This window comes from Balearica regulorum, chromosome 17, assembly GCF_011004875.1.
Source record: "Balearica regulorum gibbericeps isolate bBalReg1 chromosome 17, bBalReg1.pri, whole genome shotgun sequence".
Taxonomy (NCBI): domain Eukaryota; kingdom Metazoa; phylum Chordata; class Aves; order Gruiformes; family Gruidae; genus Balearica; species Balearica regulorum.
The window spans coordinates 12,920,046-12,943,369 of record NC_046200.1 but is presented as its reverse complement, the minus strand read 5'-3'; the positions used below and the strand labels follow the sequence as shown (position 1 = coordinate 12,943,369).

Here is a 23,324-nt window from a genome sequence, read left to right as displayed (position 1 = left end):
TTTTGGGTGGACCAAGCATCTTCAGGGGAAGGGGGGAAAAGTGATCTCTGGTTTGAACTGCTCTGAACTGAAGAACCCCCACTGGAAGCTGGCACAGGCTCCCTGTGCCAGCCAGGAGCCCGTGTCTCATGCGGCACGGCCCGAGGGCCGCTGTGCTGAGGGACCCCAGGTCGCCCATCTCCCTCCTCCCGCTGCAGCCTCCGTGTGCTGCCGCTGACCTTTGGGGTGAGGCTGTGTGGGGTGGAAAGGGCTGGACCGCCCCGTTGCCATGGCGACCTGCCTGCATCCGCTCATTGCTGCAGCTCCTGGGGTTCCCCCCGCTCCAGCCCCCCCCCATCTGCCCAGCCGGCACAAAGCTGGCCAGACCCTGCTCCTGCATAACCCTGCCCCGGAGCCCCTGGCCTGGGTGACACCACCTGCAAACCACGGGCTTTCCCCCATCCTCCTGCCTCTCGGGGTTCCTTCACATAGACAAAACCCAAAATTGGTGGTTTCAGAGCCCCCGCACCCCCCTCTCGCCACGCACACGTGCACCCCCTGCATCTCTTTCGCAGCAAGGCTGCGAGGAGGTGACGTATCTCCCTCGCCCTGCTTCCCGGGCTGGCCTGGGTTTATCTCCTTCCAATTAAGTACGTGCAGATAGCGGGTTTAATAAGGCCCTGCCTATGAAAGATTACTAACGATTTCATTTCCAACATGTCGTGAATTATGAGGCAGCCCGCAAAACAAAGCTGAGCAGGGACAGGCTTGGCAGCTAATTACTGTCCCCCATGTCCCCTGCGCTGCCACCGCTGCTAGCTGGGCTTCTAATTGCTCCCTGTGCCTGATTGCGTTTCGCTGGTGGTTGTGGTTCATTCGCAGCTCTCGCCTGGCACGCTGCTGTCGCTGCTTCTCCCTCAAACCCCCCCCCCGCCTCAAGTTTATTAATGAAAACCTTATCTGTCTGTGCAGATAATGCCAGAAATAATTAGTACTCAGCGAGGTCTGTCGGGCTCCTCTGTTCTCCCACCCCCCTGCCCCAATCTCCTTCCTGTCTGCAGTTTCCCGGGTGCTTGGTTAGTGCTGGGGACGGGGTTGGGGGGGGTTTAGACCTTTCTCACTCTCTGCAGCTTTCAGCCTTCCTGGCTGCCCCAGGCTCGGGGCTGTGCTGGGAATCCTCCTCCGGAGGGGATGGCGGGGAGAAGGGGGCCAACCGCTTAAAATCATCTGAGGTTTCCTGGCTCAGGGCAAACGGGGTGCACGTGGGGAGCTGCAGCCAGGTACGTTACATGGCTTCGGTCTCGAGGGACCTGGCCGGGGCTGCAGGTCCCCCCGGTCCCATCCCGGCTGTAAAGCAAGGAGCAGCCCCATGTCTACATCAGGGGCCTGTTCCAGCTCTTCTCAAGCTTCTTTTTTTTTTTTTTTTTTTTTTATTATTACGTTTATATTCGTCTTTTCTTGGCTTAAATCTTTCAGCCTGATAAAGGACGACAGCACTTCTCGAGTGCCTGGGATGGCATAAATAATTCCAGTGCTGAGAGAGAGATTTACAGTGATATAAATGTCAGGAGTGAGCCCAGTTTGTATTAATGGCCTTATTAGTTATGTTGCTGTAAAATACTGATACTCCAGTTGTTAAGCAGCCACGGTTTTGCTCTGCAGCATTAATTCAATAAATTGGGGCTTCTTGATATAAATCTTAAAGTCTGCTGAACCCCATTAGAAAATCCTTCATGATACGTCAGAGATCTTCAGCTGGCTTTGACTGAGATAGACCTGGGAATAAAAAATTTTGCACCTGTTTGGGGTACAAATATGGGGCAAAGACAGCCACCTCCGTGGCTGGGCTGCAGCTGCAGCATCCCCCCGCGGGACGGGGATGCTGCAGGACATGGCGGGTGTTGCACGAGCACCCTGGCCACAGCAGCTCTGGTCCTGCCCAGAGCCACCCCGGCCCTTGGAGGTCTCCTGGCCGTGCAGGGACTTGGGGTGGGCTTGGGTTTTTCAACCACCAGCTATGGAAACCACATCTCAAGCTGCATCCCAGAGGGCAGGTCTGGACATCTCCCGTGAGCCGGAGGTTGACTTGGGTCCATCCCCAAGCTGCAGCTCGCCAAGGCGTTGCAAGCGGGTCCCCAGCGGGGAGGCAAAGGGAGAGAAGGCCGGTGCTTGGCTGGGCCGGGAGGGTGAAACTGCGGCTAGAAGGAGAAGATGCCCATAGCACTGCTCTCATCCCTCTCTGTGCCCTCCCCTGCAGTGTCCCAGTCACTGCCTTTGCTTCGCTGCTGTCACCTCCTTCAGCGCATTAGTCCAGAGGCGAGCTGACAGGTGGGACGTCTCTCCTTGTCTGACCCATTGCCCTGAGGTGTCCATCCTTACCCCCATCCCACCAGGCTGCCATCCTCCTCCCAGCCCCACGCTGCTCTAAGAGGTTCCAGCGCTCTCCCCATCACGTCTGTCCCTTCGCCTTGGGCTGGAGCCGCTGCTCCTGCCACGGCTCTTTTGCAACTCTGCAAACTTTCCACCAGTGATCTGCCAAGTGCACAGGGAGGAAGGGCGGGGGGAAAGTACCACGATAATTGAAAATAAATGATGCATTATATGAAATAAATGTTCTGGTGCAGCCAGCTTGCTGCAGCTGATTATTTATTTATTTTTTCTTCCTAGCATTTGGAGGTGCCTGGGAAAACAGGTTGGAAGTAAAGGAACGGCACCTCCGGGCTGGTGGAGCTGTGAGGCTTTCACCCATGGCTTGGGGAGCACCCTGCATCCTGCAGCGATGGCCCCTGGAGCGGGACATCAGCACCAGATGGGAGGCCAGAGCAAGAAAGGCAGCCATTCTGGGCCATGCTGGAGGTCCGTGGGCTCAGTGCCCAGCCATGGTGTGTACGAACAGCATAAGGGCATCACAGGGAACCTCCAGAGCCTCTTCTCTGCTTGCCACCATTTGCATTTGAGGATATCCCAGGTCTTACACTGTGTCCGTATATTTAGAGCCTCCTCCAGGATCCTGGGATCCTGCCTGTCAGCTCTGTGTCACCTATAAGCTGTCCTCTACAGCGTCAGCCACGTGTTGCCTTGGTGGGCACTTGGGTTGGCCAACAGCGACCAGAGCTCTGCTGCTCCCCTGTCTAAGCACACACGTGTTAACACACGTAAAGTGAACGGGCCCTCTGTCTGAGGTGGGTTTTGTTTGAAAGGTTCCTCTGGTGAGGATTAACTCCTGACATTGCTGTTTGTTATGGGAAGAGCCTGCGTTTTCCAGGGAGGTGTTGGGTTTAACTTGGAACACGAAGCTTTCTCCAGCCTTGGATCCCCCACATCACTGATTGACCATGTCGAGGTTCTTATGCCTTGATAAGACTTGTTCTGGATTATTATTTAGCTGCTAATTAAGCTTGAGAGTGATGTAAAGGCTTTGAACTGCTGTTTGAAGATTGAGTGGATTATTTCTGCTCTTGTCAAAGAAGGAAGGATTTGGAGGTGAGATCCCAGCTCTGAATGACGTTACGTTGCTCTCCCTGCGCAGGTACGATCTGCTCTTCCTCCCACTCTGTCAGCGCCTGTGGGACCCCTGCGAGACAAATCCCCTCAGAAATCAGGAGCGAAATGGTGCTTAGGAGGGATGCTAACTGAGATGGCGTCTGGTTGGGGACTGGATAATCCTTGTCTGAACAGCCGGACGCCAACGGGAGTCTCCCCGCAGGGTCTGTGAGGTTTGGAGTTAACAGCCCAGCCCTTTTTCTCCCACAAGCGTTTTCCCCTAATATATCTTGTTCACTTACAGACTCATCGCACTGCTGAGCGACAGCTCAGACATCTCATTAATCGCCGCTGACGATGGCTGTGTGGTGTCTGGCGGAGCTGTGACGCCGAGGTCCTGACTGCTGGCACTTCCCCAGCCGGGGATATTTTGCAGACGAGCGGTGCTGCTCCCCAAAAAACTCCAGCCAAAAACCGGGAAGAAACTGCGTTCCCCTTGGGGTCAAACCCCATGGAAAATGCTCTTTCTCCATGCCAGCCTCTTGTTCCTGCCCGCAGGGCATGCTGTGATTATGGTTAGCCCTTGTGAACCTGCATCTTTTTAAAATACACTTTTTCCTTCTCCATGCTCGCCAGGATCAAGGGCGGCTCCATGGAGGGCTGGTGGGTTTGTCTGCTGCTGCTGCATTGATTTGGCAAAGGCTGGCGATGAAAGCCCCGTGGCCTCCAGCTGAGACTAGAGGTTTTTAGGCTTGAGCTTTCCCAAATTCTGTCCGTCACGAAGTGAACAAACACCACCGGCCAGGAGCAGCTTGAAGCTGGAGACGGCTGGCACAGGGGTTGAGCATCGATCGCTGGCTGCTGGGCGAGACCTGACCAAAACCCCGCTGGGGTCAGGAGGCAACTCCATCCCTCCCGGCTTCCAAACATTGGGCTGGGAAGAAAAGCCAGCCTGCTTAGAAAGCAATCATTTGACATCGTGCTGTTAGGCTTCAGACGCCCCCGCCAGTAACAACCCCGAGCAGAAACCCTGGTGGACCTCAGCGCGTTTTGTTTTTAATCTGCCGTGGGTTTGTAATGCTCTGAAGACGGCATCGTCCATCGCTGCCTGGGGACGTGAGGAAGAGGAGGGGAGGTTAAACTTCTCTCCCTCACCCTCCGCTGCTCCCCTCACCACTGCCTTGTCTCTCCAGAAGCTGTATTCGAGTACAATTCACTTTGTTATTAATTTCTTTTACACCGAGGCTTTTAAAGTGCCTGGGAACGGGGGCTCGTGTCACAGAGACACTTTACAGCCCGGCAGCTGTAATGCTTAAGTGCTGTTTAAATAGCCGGCTCATCTAAAAGTAATAGGCGAGGAGCTGAGAGCTTGCCAGAGCAGCAAAGTGGTGTGTGCCCATTTGAACAGGCTCTATGGAAATGATTCTGGAGAGCAGGGCTTCTTCCCCAGCAGCTGCCCCGGCACCATCGGGGATGGGATCACATCGCCCTTGCACCCCCTTGGAGCTCTGCTGCCCTGGGTGCGCCCCGGGGGTGGGCCAGCTCGCCGACACGGGCAGATCGTGGCTGGGTGGCCATTGCCCATGGGTCTCCTGTCCCCAGGTGACCTGTCTTAATGAGACCAGGTTCCTCGATGGCCCTGCCCACTGGAGGAGCAGTCTGCACCCCTGCGGTGGTCCGTCCTTGGCCATGTGGGTCCCCCATGCCTGCAGTCCCCAGGGGAGCCCCCCACAGAGTCCTGGAGCTGCAAGACCACGTCCTGAGCTGGAGAAAGGCCAGCGAAGGGGCCAGCAGCCTGGGCAGCCCCGGAGCAGGGATGCTGAGGGTACCCCGAGGTGCCACCGTCACCCCCCAGCCTGTCCTGCCATGTCTGTGGTGGCTCTGGGGAAACGGATGTGCTGGGACCCCCGACATGGCTCTTATTTGCCTCTAATCTGGTAGCTAAATTATACTCTTCCCAAATGTAATAAATGAGAGGTTTAATCAAACCCAGCCAGCCAGCACTGATGGAATCTTGGTGGCGGAGGAAAATATTGCATTTTTGTTTGTTTATCTCCCCCTACGCTCCCTTGGAGATGTCCTGGCTCTTATGGGGGCTCCTCGTGCTCAGTGGCATGGAGGGCCCAGGCTCTGCCCTGCTGTTAACCGAACCACCGCGCCTCCCGCTACGCCTCCCCTCAGCCCCTTTCTTTTCAGGAAGAGGATCTCACTTGGTACCCCCGTCCCAGGAGCTGGTGTTGGGTTCAAACCCTCCACCCCAGGTTTCCTACCACCCACGTTGGCACCAGGATCTGGTCTTACAGCATCTCCAGATCTTAACTCGTCCGCCCGAATCTTGGATGCGTTGTGGCCCTCGGTGGTGGGGAGGCTGAACATCTCCCCGGGCTGGAAACAGCGAGCGTGAGTGGGGATAAAGCCACTGGGCTTCACGGGCTCTGAACTAGGGGCAAAGCACCCCCGGACATCCAGCCGCTCGATGCGGCTGGGAACGAGGGGAGACTCCGTGTGCATCAGAGCCCTCGAAACCCACCGGATCCCGGTGCGGAGCCAGCTGTTCCCGGAGACGCAGCTCTGCTGCCGCCTTTCTCCAGATGGCTTTTCTCAATCAAGGCTCTGCCAGAAATAGCTTGCGTACACCGAGCAGCCGGCTCTGCAAATAGCTCGCCTCCCGAAACGGAGGAAGCAGCGCAGTCGGAGCATCGTCCCCTGCGTCCCTTCCACGCTCCTGCGTGCCTCGGTGCTGGCTCCAACGTGCAGAAGCCCTCCGCTTCCCCCGGGACACCTCTGCCGCTTGGGAAGCGGGGATATGCTGGGTTCCTCTGTCCAGGCGGTCATATCCCGGATCGGGGGATCCCCAGCTTTGCCACAGGAGCTGACCGGTGACTCGCTCGGCCTCGTGTGTCCCACGTCCCCGCAGGGAAGGATGGCTGGTGGCTTCCGGGAGCAGGCGGCCCAGGGGACACGGCACATGGCCCTGCTGCCGCGGTGGCCGGGCACCATCGTCCCCAGCTGCAGCACTCATGCCTCGTGTCCATTCTTATATGAGTGTTATGCCGATGTAAAGGCAGGGAATGCAAATTTTTTAATGTAGGTTTAACTGACTTATTAATAGTCTGTAATGCCAGTAATAGCTCATCTATAAATCTGTTCTTAAGAATTTATAAGGCAAATATTCCAGCGCCGTATTAAAGACACAACTCATAAATGCCTGTAAGCACCGGCCCGGCGGCTCCGGCAGCAGGAGATGGTTATCCCGGGAGAGGCATCAAGCTCACCCCAGTGGCTTCCACCTGGAGCCTCAAAAATCTTTGGGAAGCAAGTTATTTTAGGGACTGTCCCCTCCAGCCAGGAGGTGCCTGTGGTCTCCAGCTCCGTGCTGTGCGGACACCGAGCCCAGGGCGGGTGTCAGCACCATCCGGATGCCGAAGTGCTGCTCCCATCCCTGTGGGCTCCTGGTTCCCCCCCCCAGCACCCTCCCCAGGGACGCCCGCAATCTGCCGTCGCCTCATCCCCGGCCCAGGGTGACGGTATTTACCGCTGAAGTGCGCCGAGTGTAATTGCTAATCAGATACAGGCAATCAACTCATCCCCCCGCCACCGCCTCGGAGAGGGGCCGCCTTTCCCTCCTGAAGGTGACTCCTGCAGGAATTCAGATTTAAAAATAAAGGTGATAATCATCAGAAGTTCATTAAATTAGCATCAGGCTCATTTGCTCCTGGCGGGGGGATGAGGCAGAAGGTGTCTCTGCCCGCTTCCCCTGCCCTCGGTCCCAGGGGTCGGTAGGAGATGCCTCCAGCGGGACAAGGCTCCGAGCGCTGCAGGGACCCCCCACCCCCCCCCATTGACTCCTCCCGTCATGCTGTAGGCATGAGTCAACAGCGCCGTATGTTGAAATGCAAAACACCATTATCCTTCGTTAAAAGCTCTGTCATCACCCAGACTGCGCAGGAAAGAGTTATTACGCCATTACGCTCCCGGTGACACACGGCTTCCCCCACCCTCCAGCAGCTGCGGTGGTGCATGTCGGCCGTCGGTGCTGGGCCGTTGGCGCGTGGCCGAGGGCTCTGCCGTGCGAGGTGGCTGACACCCGATTTTTCTCTCTGCGGTGGCCTCAGAGCAGGGAGGGGAGGTGCAGGGGAGCTGGTCCTGGCACCGCGCAGGAGGGATGCTGCCGGCGTGGCGGGGACGGGCACCGCACGTGCCGGGGATGCTCAAGGAAGGGCTGAGCCCCTGGAGCAGGCGAGCGCTGCCGGGGCTTTGCAGATGGACAATTCGTTGTTCCCAAAGACGGACGGGCACGGCGAGGCCCCGGTGCTGGTTCTGGCAGGGGTTTGCCCTCCATGGAACCAGGCACAGGCAGGAGAACGATGCCTGAGGTGGGGCTGGGTCCGTGTCCCCCAGCAGCCCTAGCACCCACCAGGGACCAAGGAAATCACCCCGCAGCATCGCTCCCTGCTCTGCACCCCTGGTCCCAGGGGAGGCGGGGGTCATGTCTGCTCTCTGCGAGCCCACCAGCCCGCAGGATCCGGTCCCTGCGCTCCTCGTCAAGTCCGGCAAAGAGCAGAGCTGGTGTTTCACGTACCTCTCAGCAGCTCCCCGTCACCAAGGTTTGGAGACACTCTTTCCCTCTCGGTGGAGGAACGTGAACAAGGCAGAACAGCTTTTTTAGTGGCGGGGTGTTGATTCACGGCTCGTAATTTAATTAAGAGGGAGACGAGATCAAAAGGGGACCGTATTAAAAAATAAATCAGGTAGAGGGAGTGGAGTTCCTTCCTTTAATTGCAGCATGGATTTGTAACGGCAAGAGACTCCATCAATCACAAAGGAAAGAAAAGGTGTCAAGTGGAGAGAAACCTTCCCCGGGTTAATTACCGCTAACGGAGGAGGAGATTATTGGGCTGGGTGTCAGAAAGCCGATACCTCTCCGGCGGCTGCTCCGGCAGGGCTGGGCGGCACAAAACCCCTTCGACGTTGAACATGGTGATGCCAGAGGTGCCTGGGCATGCAGCGGAGGAGGTGCCAGGCAGCGGTGCCGGGCGATGGTGAGGAGGGTGGGCTGGGGGCTGCGGGGGCAAACACCCAGGGCAGGGGCAGGCAGCTCAGAGCCGGGGCCGGGCATGGCCGCGGGGCAGCGACGGCCACCACAGCCCTGCTCTCGGGAGCCACGGGCTGTGCCGTCGGCAGCGCCGGCAGGGACCGGGGCCGGGCTGGCAGCAGCCTGATTTGTGGAATAATTAATTCTCTTTTGATCATCTGCTGTGTAAATCATCAGTGGCCAGGAGTTAATCATGCATATGAAATGAATCCTTCTCCTGCCTTAATGAGCGCTGAATCGTGACCAGCATCTGTTTACTCCTGACACTTTCATCTTCTTGACAGTCTGAACAATTAATTGTTTCCAATAATCTCCTTTTATTCTATTTTAAAAAAATATCTGAGAGCCTTCCACTCTGCACTCCTCCCAGTGTTGTCGCCCTGATCTTTGGTTTTTTTAGGCTTAGGGGAGGATTTGTTTTTCGGGAGCAGCGTGAGGGCTCCGGGCGCTGAGTGAGCCCGAGGAGGAGCGAGCTCTCCGCTCTCCCAACGAGGATGATGTTGGTGGCAGGACCGCCTTCCTCGCCAGTCGTGTTTGAGGCCGGGCTTTTCACAGTCAATAGCAAATAACAAGCCTGTTTGAACACAGGAGCGTTTCCGCCTGCCATTTACCTGGAGCAAACCACAATTAATCCACCGTTTGCGCCGCCAACGTGATGTTGTAATTGGATTAATTAGAGAGGAGCTAGCGGCCGCTCTGGGGAGGTCTGTGCCCGGCTGCAGGCTCCTCCAGCGGCGGGAGCCATGCCCGCCGGGTGCCAGACGGCATCGCCGGGAGATGCCGGGGCCAGCCCCGCTTTCCCGGGGCTATCACTCGCCCGGCCGCAGGCGCTGGGGCATGACGGTGATGATGGCAATGACCTGCCTGCTAACTGGAGTTTATGAGGCATGGCCTGGTTAACGGGCGCTCGTAAGAGGCAGCGGGAGCAGACGGCACTGCGGGTGGGCTCCGCTGCCGGCCAAGGGGCTCGGGGGGGCCGGGGTCTTGCAGGGGGGCAGTGAGCCCAGGGGGACCCAGAGGCGAGGAGCCAGGTGGGTGTTTTGGCAGGCGGGGGTCGCCTTCCCCATCAGCCTCGGCTGCTGGACGGGCAGCAGACGATGTCCGTTAGCCCTGGCATTTTGCGAAGCACGAAGCGGGGTACGTGCCGCGCGCGAGCGGAGGTGGGCTAGGAGCCCTGCGGCAGGGGCTGAGCGGGACAAGCCTGGCCGCACCGGAGCCTCCCGCACTGCCCTGCTGCTCCCGCAGCCTCTGCCAGGCATCGGGAAGGCGAAACGCCACGTTCCTGCTGCCCGGGGGGGCTGCCCAGCCCCGCTCTCCCGTCCCGACAGCCGGGTGCCAACGCGGTGGCTCATCTGGACCGAGGAAAGGTGGGGGGCAGGCGGGGGGTCTGCGGAGGCGTACCCACAGGCTGCGGGAGGATGCCGGTCCTGCTCCTTCTGAGCTAAATTGGATCTGGCTCAGCTGGAAACCAGGGGGCACAGGGGATTTATTGCAATTGCCTAAATCAACTTAAAAAAAAAAAAAAAGGCCCTTAGGACAGCAGGCAGCTCCCCGCGTCCAGGGCTGTGGGAGCAGCTGAGCTGGCTGCTGGTGCCGAACACCAACCTGCAGCTCTTCTGAAGCCCTCTGAGCTATCCTCGCTGGAGCAAATCCTGAGGCCATCATCAACTAAATAAATCAGCAAAAAAACCACCCCCAAACTGCTGAGAACAGGCTCTAAGCCCCCAGGACCCGAGGCAGTGGGATGCCTGCGCTGTCTTTGGCCTCCATCCCTGCTAACGGGAGCCGGTACCCAGCTGTGCGGCCACCAGCCCCGCTCGGGATGCTGTGATGGTGAGGCCAGTGGGCATAACCCAGCTCTAAGGGACTTTATTCCTTCCTCTGCCCAAAAGGAAGAACAAAATCCCACCAGCTGCTCCATTCTCCAGAAGAATGAGGGGTTTTTCTTCTGAGATGAATCGATTTCCCCAGGAGGCAGCTGGGGCGAGTGGCAGCTTCGGCGACCCGCAGGATGCGGCGTGCAGAGCAGCCCCAGAGTTAGCCGGGGAATTGGGGTCTGAGGGGGTGCCCCGGGAAGGACGTCACGGCTCCTGCGAGGGGGAGCGGGGGGCCCCAGCCGAGCGGGAAGGGTTTGCCGCAGCCCCGGCCTCATCCGAGCTCCCGACCGGCAGCCAACAAGGAAGAAGACGTCTCTGAAAGCCGGGCACCTGCAGATGCGCCCAGCTGCTCCCGAGTCCGTGGGAGGCACGGGGACATCGCATCGCCCCGGTCGGAAAATCCCGCCGTCCTCGGAGACCTCTCGTGACCCTTCGGCGAGTGCCGGGAGCCGGAGGCTCTTGATCCAGCTTGTAAACCAGCTCAAAAGGTGACAGCAAGGTCAGCGAGGTTTGGGGCTCCTGGACACGTCCCTTGTCACATCAGTTCCCACGGCGTACTGTAATTTAGTCTGGTTTAATTGGTGCTTAAATTAGCCACAAATGGAACAGCGCTGCAGCTGCATTCGAAAATATATAGAATTACAGCACAGTCAAACATTTTCACATTTCATTAGCGCGTCTTAATGGGAAATGTCTGCTCCCCAAACTCTCTGTTTGTTCTCCAGAGTAGTAGAAGTTTACACATTAGCAGTTGCGCTGCCCATTAACATTGCAAAATGCTCTGCATGTTTTGGGACGCAGGGACGGGAAGCCTGACCCTTAGGTGAGTGGGTGCTCTCCTGAGGTGCCCACAAGTGGCTGGAGCTGAGCAGGGAGCATCCCGTGCCCCGGGAGGAGCAGCAGAGCCCCTTCCCCGGATCGTGCTCCCTGTCCCCCCGGCGTTATCAAAGCTCCGGGTTTTTCACAAGCAGGGTAATGCCTCGGATCCAAAGCAGGAAGCTTTTTCAGTCGAGGCAGCTTTTTAGTAGAAGCCTATTTAATGCTTAGGCTGATGCCCCCAAGTGCTTTATTTTACTGTATTTTTGTTCCTCTCCATTATAAGTAACAGTCTATAAAAGCCGGAACGCGGTACTTTGCTCTCTGCTGCTTCATTCCCCCGCGGCGGGGGCAGCCCTGCGTGGTGGGGGCTGCGAAGGCAGAACAGGGCTCCACCCCAGCACAATAATCCAGAGGGGAAAAAAAAAAGCCAGAGGAAAAAAAAAAAACCAAACCAAACCCTCGATGAGCAGCAATTGCATGGAGTCAAGCTGCTCGTCCCATCAGCGTAGCCCAGGCAGGTTTGGTTAAACAGCTTTGGGTTTGTGGCCAGCTCGGTGTTTCTTGGGCAGCATCTTCCCCGTCCCTGGGGGGCTTGGGATGGGGGGGCTCACGGTGTGCAATGAGTTTAGAGGTCTGAGCCCAGATTGAAAGGATGGGGAGTGTACCTTCCCCCTCTCCCACCGCGTCGGGGTCTCAGCTCCCCCGAGGAGATGGGCTCCAGGGTGGCCGAGGGGTGCTGAGCCCGGCGGGGTTTTAAAGCTCGAGCAGTTTGGGGAAACCAAACCTCCTCCTACCCCCGGTTTGGCTGATGGGTTCAGGGCGGTGAGGTGCAGTCGGGCACAGGGAGGTGCTGGAGGAGGGGGGTGGGCAGGACCCGGCCCTGCCGGGCTGACACCGGGACCTGGAGTGAGCTGGGAACGGGAACATCCCAGCGCCAGCTTGGAGGAAGACGTGCAGCCCGGCTCTGACCCGTCCTGCCCTTCCCAAGCTGGAGGCAAAAGCCCGACGCCTTCCAGCTCTGCAGCCCAGCCCTGTGCTGAGCACCCCTGAACCCCCCTCCAGCCAGACCCCGAGCTGGACGCTGGGATCCAACCGAGCTGCCTCCGCTTCCTTAGCTAGCGATTACCCCCCCAGGACACGGTGCTACTCGTGTGACGGGAGGCCGCTAACTGCCGGCCGGGGAAGGCAATGAAGAGGAGGGCAGCTCTGTGTTTTGCCCTCCCCATCTCTCAGGCACATCTTTGGGGTGCTGGGACCCTCTGCCTGCGGTCGGGGGCTGCCTGTGCCCGCCACAGCCCAGCGAGGGGCTTTCCTCCATTTGCTCCCGGGTTGGCAAGCCGGGCCCTGCCTCTCCTGCCTGGACACGTGCGGCTGCGGGCTCCGTCCCCCTCCGTCCCCCTCCGTCCCCCTCCGCCAGCTGCATTTGACCTTTTGGCAGTGGCGCTTGGAGAGCGGCGGCGGCTGCGCAGCTTTGCCGCATGGTCCCTCGGGGCCGGCTCGCCGCCACGGCCGCTGCGGCTCAGAGGGGAAAAATTGTATTTTCATCTCCATCCCTCCATCCCCCTTCCCGCTCTGGAGCTTTTTTTAGAGCCAAAGGGAAGAAAAGGCCACGGTCTGCCTTTCCTGCCTCCCTTCGGCTCCTGCCCTTGCATTCCCCTCTTTCCGGCAGCTGCAAATGGCTTTCCTTGCAAACGCTCGCACTTATCTGTCCCCGCGCCTTTTCATCTTCCGCCGCCTAAATATCGGGGCCAGGTGGCTTTGGGAGGTGAGCGGGGAGGAACAAGAGCTTTTGTTGGCGTGGGCGCGTGGGCAGGCGAGCGGCGGAGCCCCCTCCTGCCGGCGGCGAAGCCGGCTGCCTCCAGCGGGGTGGGTGCAGAAAGCCGGGCTGGGAGATGCCTGGTCCCGCCACCGCAGCCCCAGCCTCGGGGCTCTCCAAGGAAGGCTGCAGCTCCGCTTCCCAGCCTCAAACTTATTTACCGCTCGGCGAGAGACGGGCCAGGGAGGAAGGTGGGAAGGGACAGGGCGGCCACTGCCACCGTCCCGCGCCCCAGGGGCGGCACAGCCTTGCAGGCACCCCAGCTGTGGGTGCTCCTGGGTTTCCCGTGGGTGAAAATGGCTCTTCCATGGGTGGAGAAAGGGAGCGCAAAAGCAAGCCGCCTTTGGCAAGTGCCTCGTCCCTGGACGTACCCGGCCGTTGGGACAGGCAGAGGGGGGACCTGGGTACCGGGCTCTGCCCGGGGCTGCGCAGGCTGCGGAGCCAGCTGGGAGCCTTTCAGTGGGGGAAAAGAGCCGTAAAACAGATATTTCCCACCAGCAAGATGATGAACGCCCTCTTGCAACAGTTTGACTCTGCAAAATGCATTTGCCGAGTTAAAGATGCTCGGGTGGTGGCATGGGGCTGCTCGGCTGCCCACCACCCTCCAAGGGCTTTCCCCAGCTCAGCACGCGGTGCTGCACGTCGTCCCACGGCCGTTGCTGCTCCCCCGCCCTGCAGCCCGCTCCACGCCGCCTTTCTTGGGCAAACCAGCTCAGATCCAGCCCCACCGAGCGTCTCCCAGCCCCTCCGCCGGGGCAGCCCCATGGCTGGACCCACTCAGCATCCATCTGCATCTGCCACGGCATGCAGAGCGGAGCCGTGCGTCGCCTTGCAGGTTTGCATCTCAGTTGCAAATGTTATTTTGAGCAAGGAGCCCTTCTTCCTTCTCCTCCTCCTCCTCCTCCCTGGCCAAAGCAGGAAGACATTGCAGCAGGCGGCCGTGTTGCAGCACGAGGTGGTGAACCCCCCTCCTGCCAGGCAGGGCTGGCTTAGTCAAGGGAATAATTGGTAGATGCTTCTGAAGTGCCATGAATAGAGGGCACTCGTAGCCTTTGTTTATTGACTCTTGAGTGATAATGAATACTTCCAAAGATAATTATTGATTTTCTGCATTTGCAGTAAACCTGTTTGGCTGGGGAATGGGTGGAGCAGCACCGTGCCAGCACCGCATGGAGGTGGGAACGGGGTTGTTTCGGCAAAACCAGGTTCTGACTCTTCCTGCCGGGCACAAGCCGAATAAGAAAAAAGAAAAAAATTAAAATTCAACATTTATAGAAAAATATTTGTGCAGCTCCAGGAAAAACCTAGCTTTCTTCTCCCTAGGAGGGGGAACAGATTAAAATTTAATCCTAGTTAAACACATTCTCTCCTTACCCTCCTCTCGGGTACCTCTTGTGCACACACAGCTTCGCCCTGCTGATCGCTTCTTCCCGCGGCCCCAGAGCTCATCCTGCTTGACAGCAGCTCAACACCCACAGCGGGTGTTCCCCCAGCGCAGGGACCGCTCTCTTTTCTCAATTGCCCCCAAAAATCAAAGCCTGGGGGCGGGCGGGGATGGGGGATTGGGCCCTTTAAATGTGGGAGAGGATAAAGCCGGAGAAAGCAGGGCTGGGGGCCCTGAGCATCCCCACCCGCCCCTGAGCCAGGTAGGTCCCTCTGGGGTTTCACCGGGGGTTTTGGGCCCGAGGGGAGGCTTTGCGGGGTGGGGGGGTGCTGGGTGGTTAACCGTGTGGTTAACTGTGTGGCAGGCGGTCGTGGGGCTGCAGAGTCGGGGGCGGCGAGTGGTGCGGGGGGGCCCAGCGGCCTCGGGCAGAGCCCTGTGTGCAGCCCCCCCATGCCAGGTGGAGAAAGCCCAGGCCCAGCCCTTTCTGCCATTGAAAGAAAACACCACCACAACACAAAAAACCAACAAACCAAATCATAGAAGCAGAGCTCTCTAAGGAAGATATTTTTAAAATTTTATTTTATTATTTTGTTTTGGAGGAAGTTGTGCAGCCATCCTATCCCAGTTTCCCCGTTCCCACCCCAGGACCGGCGTTCCCTCTGTTACAGTTTACGGAACCCGTTTGGGTGCGAACGTTTGAGCCTGGCAGAGCCCCGCGTTATCGCCGGGGCTGTAAATAACCCGGGGTGGCGTTTATCACGATGCCCGCGGGGTGAGTAACCGCCGGCTGCGTGTCGCTGGCGGACGGCGGTCTCGCAGGGTGGGCAGGATCTGCTGGGGCTCTGGGGATGCTGTTTCCGGAGCGTGGCCGTGAGCACCCCGAGGGCTCGGGGCTGCCTGTGCCCCACGGCACCGTCCCCGTGGCTCCTGGCAGGGGCACCGGCCAGGGTTTGGGAAGGCGTTGGCAATGCCGTGGGCTAATAGATACTCTACAAATGTAAGGTATCATTTCTGCCTGTGATATAGTGCTTTTTCTGGGTGTCTTGTAATGCTTTTTCAGGCTGTTTATTTATGAGGCAATTTATTACAGCGCAGTTATTCTATAGCAGAGAAGTCTATTCCTAGGAGCCTCCGTTAACAGAGCCAATTGCTTAATTGGCTCACTGATGTCTCCACAAGGTATGCCAGGAGAGAGGGTTCTTGTTGTAATGATGGCAGCCTTCCTCCTGCCCACACGCCACCCGTGCTGCTAATTTAATAGTGCAAACATTTATTATTCCTTTTATTTGGTAGTTAATTTGGGGGCTTTTAGAGCCGTTCCAGGATTGCTGGTGGAAGGGGGTGAAATGCTCTGGGGTGCAGCGAGGACCCAGGCCACAGCTGGGGGTGGTTGGGCTCATCCTGCACAGCCCGGGGGGGTGCGGGGGGGCTGATGCCTTGCAGGGTATTTGGTTAACGAGCCACAGGCAGGGGCTGAGCCGGCTCCTGCCTGACCCCCACCCCATGTTTGGGTCATTTGCCAACAAACCAGAGTGAGATCGGGGCAGGTGCGTACTTACACCTGATCCTTCTTGGAGCTCCATGTGCTCTGCAGGAAAACGGGCTCCTAAGGAATAGGCTGTGCGTTACGGGAATGGCTGGAAGGGCCAGAGGAAACCCAGGCTTGGATTTTCTTGGGTGGTGAGTGCCTGTCCTTGGGAGAAGGGCGATGGGGTGATGGTGGTGGCATTGCCACTGCTGCTGGCAGGCAGCTGTCCTGGGGCTGGCGAGTGTCTGCCGGGGGCCGGGGATGCTGTCTGTGCCCTCCCCCAGCCGTGCTTTCACGGCATGGCTGCTCTCGAGCCCTTTCCCCTGCTCCTTCTGCTCTGCCCTGCCCTTTGCTGGCCGTGACAGTCCCTGGAGGGTCCCCACTCTGACACCTCCCGTGGCGTGTGCAATGTGTCCTGGACTAGAGCAGAGCCACGCTCACGGCCGGCCTTTCCCAGCCCCAGCGCGGTGCCCGTCGCCTCTGGGCAGTTTCCTGGGGAGGGGGGTTGAGCAGCCTCGCAGCGAGCATCTCTCTGCCGTGCGTGAATGTCGTCCTTCCCTATCAGGCTTTTAGGGGATGTCTGGCAGAGCTGGCTGAGTCTCTATAAAGCCCTGCTGGATCCGTGCCCGCTTCCACTGCTGCCGCTTCCCCAGCATCCGTCTCCAGCCGTTCATGGCCCCGCAGCACAAAGCCCGCTGCTGCCGGCCGGCGCGTGCTGCCGAGGCTCTCGCTTTGCAGCTCTCAGCGTGGGGCCGCAGCTCGGGGCAGCCTGTCCCCAGGTACCAGAGGGCAGAGCCCTGGCACCAGGAGCAGAAAGCAAATAGGGGCAGGGAAGGAAGAGTTCAACAGACAACGCTGTCACGATGAGCCTTCCGCTAATTTTGTGTTTATCACAAGAAAGCAATCAAGTTTCTCCATGATTTTCGTTCTTTCTCGGCTCCCACTGCCTATTGTTCCTGGCTCCATTATCCCCCTGTCGCTTACATAAACGTATCGTGCGGGTTTCCAAGGCACAATAGAGAGAGTCTCATTCATCCAAGGTCACCGGCTTTTACTTGCGCTTCAAAGCATCTGGTAGAAGAAGCATTTTCTCCTAAAGATGTTTTTATTGTACTCAGTGCAGAGGCTGAGGGAAATTGCAGGGCTGCACTTGTGCCACCCCAGCCCTTTCCTCCCCCTCTCCCCTCGCCCAGTCCTGGTGGGTCAAATCCTGTCCTGCAAGGTGAGGTCTTGTTTTCTGAGCTGGCTAGGACCCCATTTGTTGGAGCCAAGAGGCAACGTGCCCTGTCCCTCTTCTGGCACATGTTAAATGGGGAGGGGGGGAAAAAAAGGGGGGGGGGGTCTTTGAAAATCTCCTCTGCATATGGGCCCCAGTATGGACCAGTTACAGAGCGATCTCCATGGCCTCCTGCTGCTTTTTCCTGTGGCCATCTGAGCTGGTGGCTCAGGACCCTCCTCCTTTCTTCCCTCATGTCTGGTAAACAGTTGGGAGTGGGCAAACACAAAGGCTACTGGTAGCCTGCGCTGGGGGACAGGGACTGGCGGGGGCCCAGGCCGGCGCTCTGCCCTGGAGCGTTGGCACCCTGCGAGGCGTGGGGGTGCCCTTTGGAAGTGCTGCCTTGGCTGGGAAAGGTGACAATGGGGATGGAGCAAGGAAGGTGCTGGGGCTGGGAGTGAGGGTGGAAAACCTGCCTCTGACAGCCGTCTGAGACACCCCCCCCCACCCCCGAGCCATCTGAGACCCCCCGAACCGTCCGGTCCAGGGTGACGAGCGAGGCCGCCCGTGCTTTGCACAGGGGGAAGAGTGAATCCAGCCCCAGAGGTGCCGCCGGGTGCCCTCCGGAGCTGGTCCCCCCCCCCCCCCAGCCGGGGCAGCACCGGGAGCGGGTGATAGCCCCCGGGCACCCCCTCTCGGGCCGGGCCGGGCCGGGCTCCCCGCGGCTCGGGGCGCAGCAGCTGCGGGAGGCGGTGCCGGGGAGGGGACGGCGGCCGGGCCCGGCCCCTCTCTCCGCCTCGCCGGCACAAAACGGGAGGCGGGGGCGGCTGGGGCAGCACAGCTCCCCGCGGGCCGGGCCGTGCCGTGCCGTGCCGGGGATGTAGCGCTCAGCACCGCGGAGAGCGGCGGGGCCGGCGGGGAGGGGGGGCCATGGCCAGCGTGCAGCAGGGCGAGAAGCAGCTCTTCGAGAAGTTCTGGCGAGGCACCTTCAAAGCCGTGGCCACGCCGCGACCCGAGAGCATCATTGTGGCCAGCATCACGGCCCGCAAGCCGCTGCCCAGGTAAGGGCTGCCAGGGCACGGCGGGGGGGGCTCAGGGACACCCCCCCATCCCGCCTCCGGCCGGGGGCTGCACCACCCCGTGCCTCCTCCCCACCCCCAATTAGTACCCCCCCATCAGGAGGGTCTGGAGTGTCTCCTCATCCCACCTCCGGTTAGGGGCTGGAGGCGCTGGGGGTGCCCCCCGTGCCTGGGGCAGGGGGACGTTGGCTGCCCGGACCCCCTCCCTCCGTAGGTGCTGTGCTCCGAAGGGGAGCGGGTTTGGGAAACTTTGCCTTGGTGGTGCTTGGCGCCTGGGAGCTGGCTGTCTCCTGGGGGGAGCAGGGTGGGCGCCTGGAAAGCTCTAGCTGGGGTATGGAGAGGGAGCAGTGCGGGGGGTCATCAGGCAGAAAGTGCAGTCACCTCCGTCCCCGCCTTGCAGACCCCCAGGCGTGTGTCCCGCTGGTTGTCTTGTCTCTGCATCGCTCCTTCACCAGGGACCCTTGGGAAGGGGATGCCCAGGGAGCAGAAGAGCCCCCCTCCGACTGACCCTGCCTTGGCGCGGGGGGAGGCTGATGCACCCCGGGGAGGTGCAGCCCAGAGGCTACGGCTGCCCGAGGTGCCTGCACCCAGCTGTGGACCCAGCAGCTGTGGGTCTGGTGTCCCTGGGTCTCAAAGCCAAGCTGCCTCAGCTCTGCACGGCTGGTGCCTGCCTGCCCTGTCCCTCCTGCTCCCCGGGAGGCCGGTGCCCCCCCGTGTGCCCGAGGCAGAGCAGGGACCCATGAAAGGAGGCGAGGGGGGCTGCTTGTACCCACCGAGCCGCTCAGCTGAGTGACCGCGTGGACGAGGGTCTGTGTGGCTTCCTGACAACAGTGCACTCTCTAATTTAGACCGGTTTTATTTTGCTAACTGTCTCAATATTGGTTAAAAATACCCTCTTTGCACTGTTTTTGTAAGGAAAGGAGACTTTTGCTGCACCTCCTCTCTTTGCTCTGTATTTCTACTGCTGGCTGCTCCCCACCTCCGTGGGGAACAACCCAAAGTTTCACGAAGGCGATGGGTTGGTAGAGGAGTCTGCAGCGCGCCGGGTGCCGGGGGCTCTGCCTGTACCCAGTGACAGAGAGCTCACGGGGAGCGAGCCGTTCAGGATGCCTCCCATGCTGGTGGAGGCTGTGAGCCGCGACAGCGAGAGAGACGGGGGTCCCGCTGCTCGTGCAACGGGGCAGGGGGTCACTTCTGCCCCCGTGGCCCGGCTGCCCGAGCGTGAATTTTCTTGATCTCTGATTGCCATCAATCGGGGTAGGAAAAGGGGAAAGGCACGGCTTAGGTTTCCAAAGGGGGAGAGGAAATCTCGTTTCCACAGGCAGCGTTTGCAGGGCTTCAGCCTTCGCGGGGGAGAGGAACCACCGTGCTTTTCTGCTCCCCTGCGTTGGGCTGTGGTCAGCACCCAAAGGGGCCATCAGCAGGCTGGGTGCTGGCTCGCACACATGCACTTTCTCCTGTCTGAAAGTGCCTAAGCGAGCTGTGCTGCTTAAGTATCTTGCAGTTGGAGATGTAATACGGCAACAAATTAGGGCATTGGGAAAATACAGCAAGCCCAAGCACCAGGAACGATGCACGGCTCTACACAGCAATTTGGATTGCCACAGATATCGTGGTCGGGCTAGAACCATGGCTGGGAGCGTTTGCAGCTCTGTTAAAAAGTTAAGGAACGCGCGTGCCTCCCCGTTTCGCCGGCAGCGCCAGCTCCGGCGGCAGGGGAACCATCTGCGCAGGGGCCAGGAGCTCTCGGTACACGGCAAAACGGACCCGCCAGCTTGGCTTTGCCACGTTTTGCACTTTGGCACCAGCAGATCCTGCGTTACGGGGTCCCCGAGCTGTGGTGTGCTCCGTGATGCCGCCGGCTCCCCGTGTCGGTGCAGCTCGGCTCCTTTTGTCTCCTGGCAGCATGTGCCGCCGGCCGGGGCCAGGGGATATTCCCCGCGGTGCAGCCATCTGCACCACCGCCCTCGCTACAGGTGTCGAGGGGGGGCAGCCCCGGCGGGGCTCTCCCTGGGGTCTGCGGGGTTCTTGCCGCGCTCGCCCCTGCCCCCAAGCCGCAGAGGGGCTTTGCTGCCCCGGGGGGCCGAAGCGGAAGGCTGGGGGAGCAGAGAGCGGCTCCTCTCGTGAGGGCTGCCAGCTTGGCTTGCAGTGCACAGGGCTCTGCCGGGAGCCCGAGGCTGCCGTCTTGGCAGGATCGCGCGTATGAGACGCCGGATATCCCATCCCCAGGGGCCGTGCAGCGGGTGCCCATCGGGGTACACAGCACTGTCCCCAGCACCCTGAAGTTTGTAGCCCGGCAAGAGACAGAGCCGGGCTCCTGCTCCCCACCCGCTGGAAGAACGGCCCCAGGGCTCGCGGCAGCTCCTCTCGCAGCCGTCTGCGCCCGGCTCTGCTCTGGGTTTGTTTTTCCTGGAGGTTTCACTGTGCCGCTGCTTGGATCGGCCTCTCTTTCCTGACGATGCTCCTGGCTAATTTAAGAGCAAATGACTGCCGTGTCAGTGAGCAGAGCGCACCAGAGAGGAGACGGGGAGACCAGTTAGCCAAATGAAAAATTAAGATGACCATCTGGATTTCTGTTTTCTCCCACACTTGACAGCTGCTCTTCTGCAAACGTTGCAGATCTCTGCCCTGGATCAGGCCCCACGCTTTCCGCAGCGGTGGAGGTGATGGTGTCGTTTCTAGGCCAGCTCTGCCCCTTTCCCCATCGGTTTTACTGGCTGAGCCTGTGCCTTTGTGGGGTGCCAAGAGGCTCAGCTGCAGCATGGGGGTCCTGCCTAGAGCCCCCACAGTGGGCACAGCCCAAATCCATCCTCACAGGGTGCCCTGGGCACAGCTGAGGGCTCAATCCTGCCTCCCTGTTGAGCAGCAGTGGGGTTCCAGGAGCAGAAGGTGATTTTATTTTTGTTTTCCCCTCCTTCCAGCCAGCTCTTCCCTGTGCCCTATCCCTTGCCACCACCTTGCTGCTGGTCCCAGAGATAAAGCCTCTTCCATCTAAATTCCCTGGGAGGTTCAGAGGGTTCATCCTGGAACAAAAGAATACATTAATCCCTTCCCTTCTGGTCCTGCCAGGGCTGGAGGGGCCGCTCGCTCCAGCCCCCGACACAGCTCCGTGCCCGGAGCAGGGTTCTGCCAAAGTAAATGGATTATTGACCAGTTTGCAGTGTGAAAGGAAAAACCGAGGTGATGGGGAAAGGGGCTTTTCCAATTAACCTCGCTGCACGCAGGGCCCGGCGGGGTTTCACCGTGCAGCCTGGGGCTGTGCTTTTGCAGCTGGGGGTGTGGGGCTGGGGCTGCCCCATGCTTGTCTTCGCAAGATCCTGGGGTGGTTTCAGGGGCTTGTGTGCCGGGAGGGACGGGGACAGGGACCCCCCACCCTGCTGAGCCAGGGTGCCCTCGCTCCCTCTCCGTGATCCATAAGGATGCTGCGATCCCCACCCGATGGCAGCCGTGAGGGGCTTTGGCTCTTGTGAGCTGAAAATCTCTTGATACCTCCTGTGCTAAAGGTGCCACCAGTCTCAGCCCAGACTTTGGGGACCCCGTTTCCTCCCTCTTGGCAGGGCTTTTGCCTGCATCTCTTCCCTGGCCGTGACCTCAGCTGCGGTGTGGTGGCTGGGAGCCCCTTCACGCTTGACGGCCTGACTTCTCCTGGCGCTGCTTCGTATTTCATACACGCCTGTCTGTGGGTGCCGGGACCGGCCAGGCCGGGAGATGCTCCAGGGTTCCCCTGGGACCCAGAGCTGGAGGCAGTCTGGGGGCTTGCGGGATGCTTTTGGGGGTATTGGGGTTCCCTGCTCCCACACTGCCAGCCACGGCAGTGCGGCACAGGCTGCTGCATCCCAGCACCCCCAAACTCAGCCGAAATCCACCTTTACGTGAAAAGCGAGGGCTCTGTTGAGGATGGTGGGTGCCGGTACCAGCTCCCGGGGAGGCCGGCGATGCCGGGTGAGCACCGGCAGTGCTGGGAGAAAGGAGGTTCCTGCGTCCCTCCCTGCCAGATGGCCTAAGTGGGTCACATCGGGGCAGCGCAGGGGATTTGTGCTTTAACCCTTAATCCCCTGGGATGTGCTGTGCATGGAGGGGGAGGGAGGGGTGTGTTGCTGAAGTGGGATTAAGCCCAGTTTTGCTGCCTGGTTTGCTATCGTGGGTGATCTTGGAGACGGGTCTGGGCGCTGCTGCTGCAAACCTGCTGGGACAAGGGTGACAGCGTGTGTCCCCCGGCTGTGCTGGGACTGCTGGGGGGAGGGCAGAGTAGCCCCATCAAGAGCAGAAGGTGCCTACAATCCCCCCGTGACTTTTGGTGCAGCAGAGAGTCCCTGATGGGCTGGGGACCAGCTCTCTCCCATCCCAACCACGTTTCGGTGGCCCTGAACCCCGTTCATCCCCGGCGGGCTGGCAGCCCCTGAGCATCAGGGTGTGCTGCTGGGGAGGAAGCCCCCGCTGATGGCCCTGCCGTGCCCATGGCCCCCCGCTCCCGTTAATCCCCCCCTTGTTGGTGGGGCATCTGCTCTGCGGGAAGAGGCGGCGGCAGGGCTGGCCACGCCAGCCGCCTGGCTGCCATCTGCTCCCTCCTCCTCCCAACGAGCCCAAGCGCTAATGAGCCCGTGGCCCTGGCCCAAGCGGGGGGAGAGGGGCTTGAAAAGAAAAGCTGAGGGGGAGAAGAAAAAGCCCCTTCCTCGGAGGGGCTGTCAGTAGGGAGGCTTTTGTCTGCCCCTGCCCTCCAGCTCCAGCTGGACGGCGATGGGAGCGGGAAGAGCTAATTAGGCAGCTCGGGAGCTGCCGGGAGGCTGGGGGGAGCGAGGGCGAAGCGAAGGAGCGGCAGAGCTGGGGATGCCTGCGGGAACCCCTCCCTGCTGCTCACAAAGCCTTCGTCGTCCTCCTCTTCCTTCACCCCTGACCCCGTCCATCTGCCTCTCCACTGGACCGGGGCTGGGGACCGTGTTCCCGCCGGCCTCCCCGGTGGGGTGGGGGACAACTCTGTCCCCGGAGCGGTGGCCCCGCCAGCATGTCGGGGAGATGGGGATGGAGGTTCCTGCTGGGGTTGGGTGGGA

At 60.0% G+C, this 23,324-nt stretch overlaps 1 protein-coding gene across 3 annotated transcripts in view; it reads left to right on the top strand.

The window, feature by feature from the left end:
* The first annotated feature begins 18,084 nt into the window (after positions 1-18,084).
* SRRM4 (serine/arginine repetitive matrix 4) overlaps positions 18,085-23,324 on the top strand; it is a 48,856-nt gene continuing 43,616 nt past the window's right edge. For all 3 annotated transcript variants that reach the window (XM_075769826.1, XM_075769827.1, XM_075769825.1), the window contains exon 1: positions 18,085-18,258. In XM_075769826.1, the coding sequence (XP_075625941.1) occupies positions 18,128-18,258 (131 nt within the window). In that variant the 5' untranslated portion in view covers positions 18,085-18,127. The remainder of the gene's footprint in view (positions 18,259-23,324) is intronic.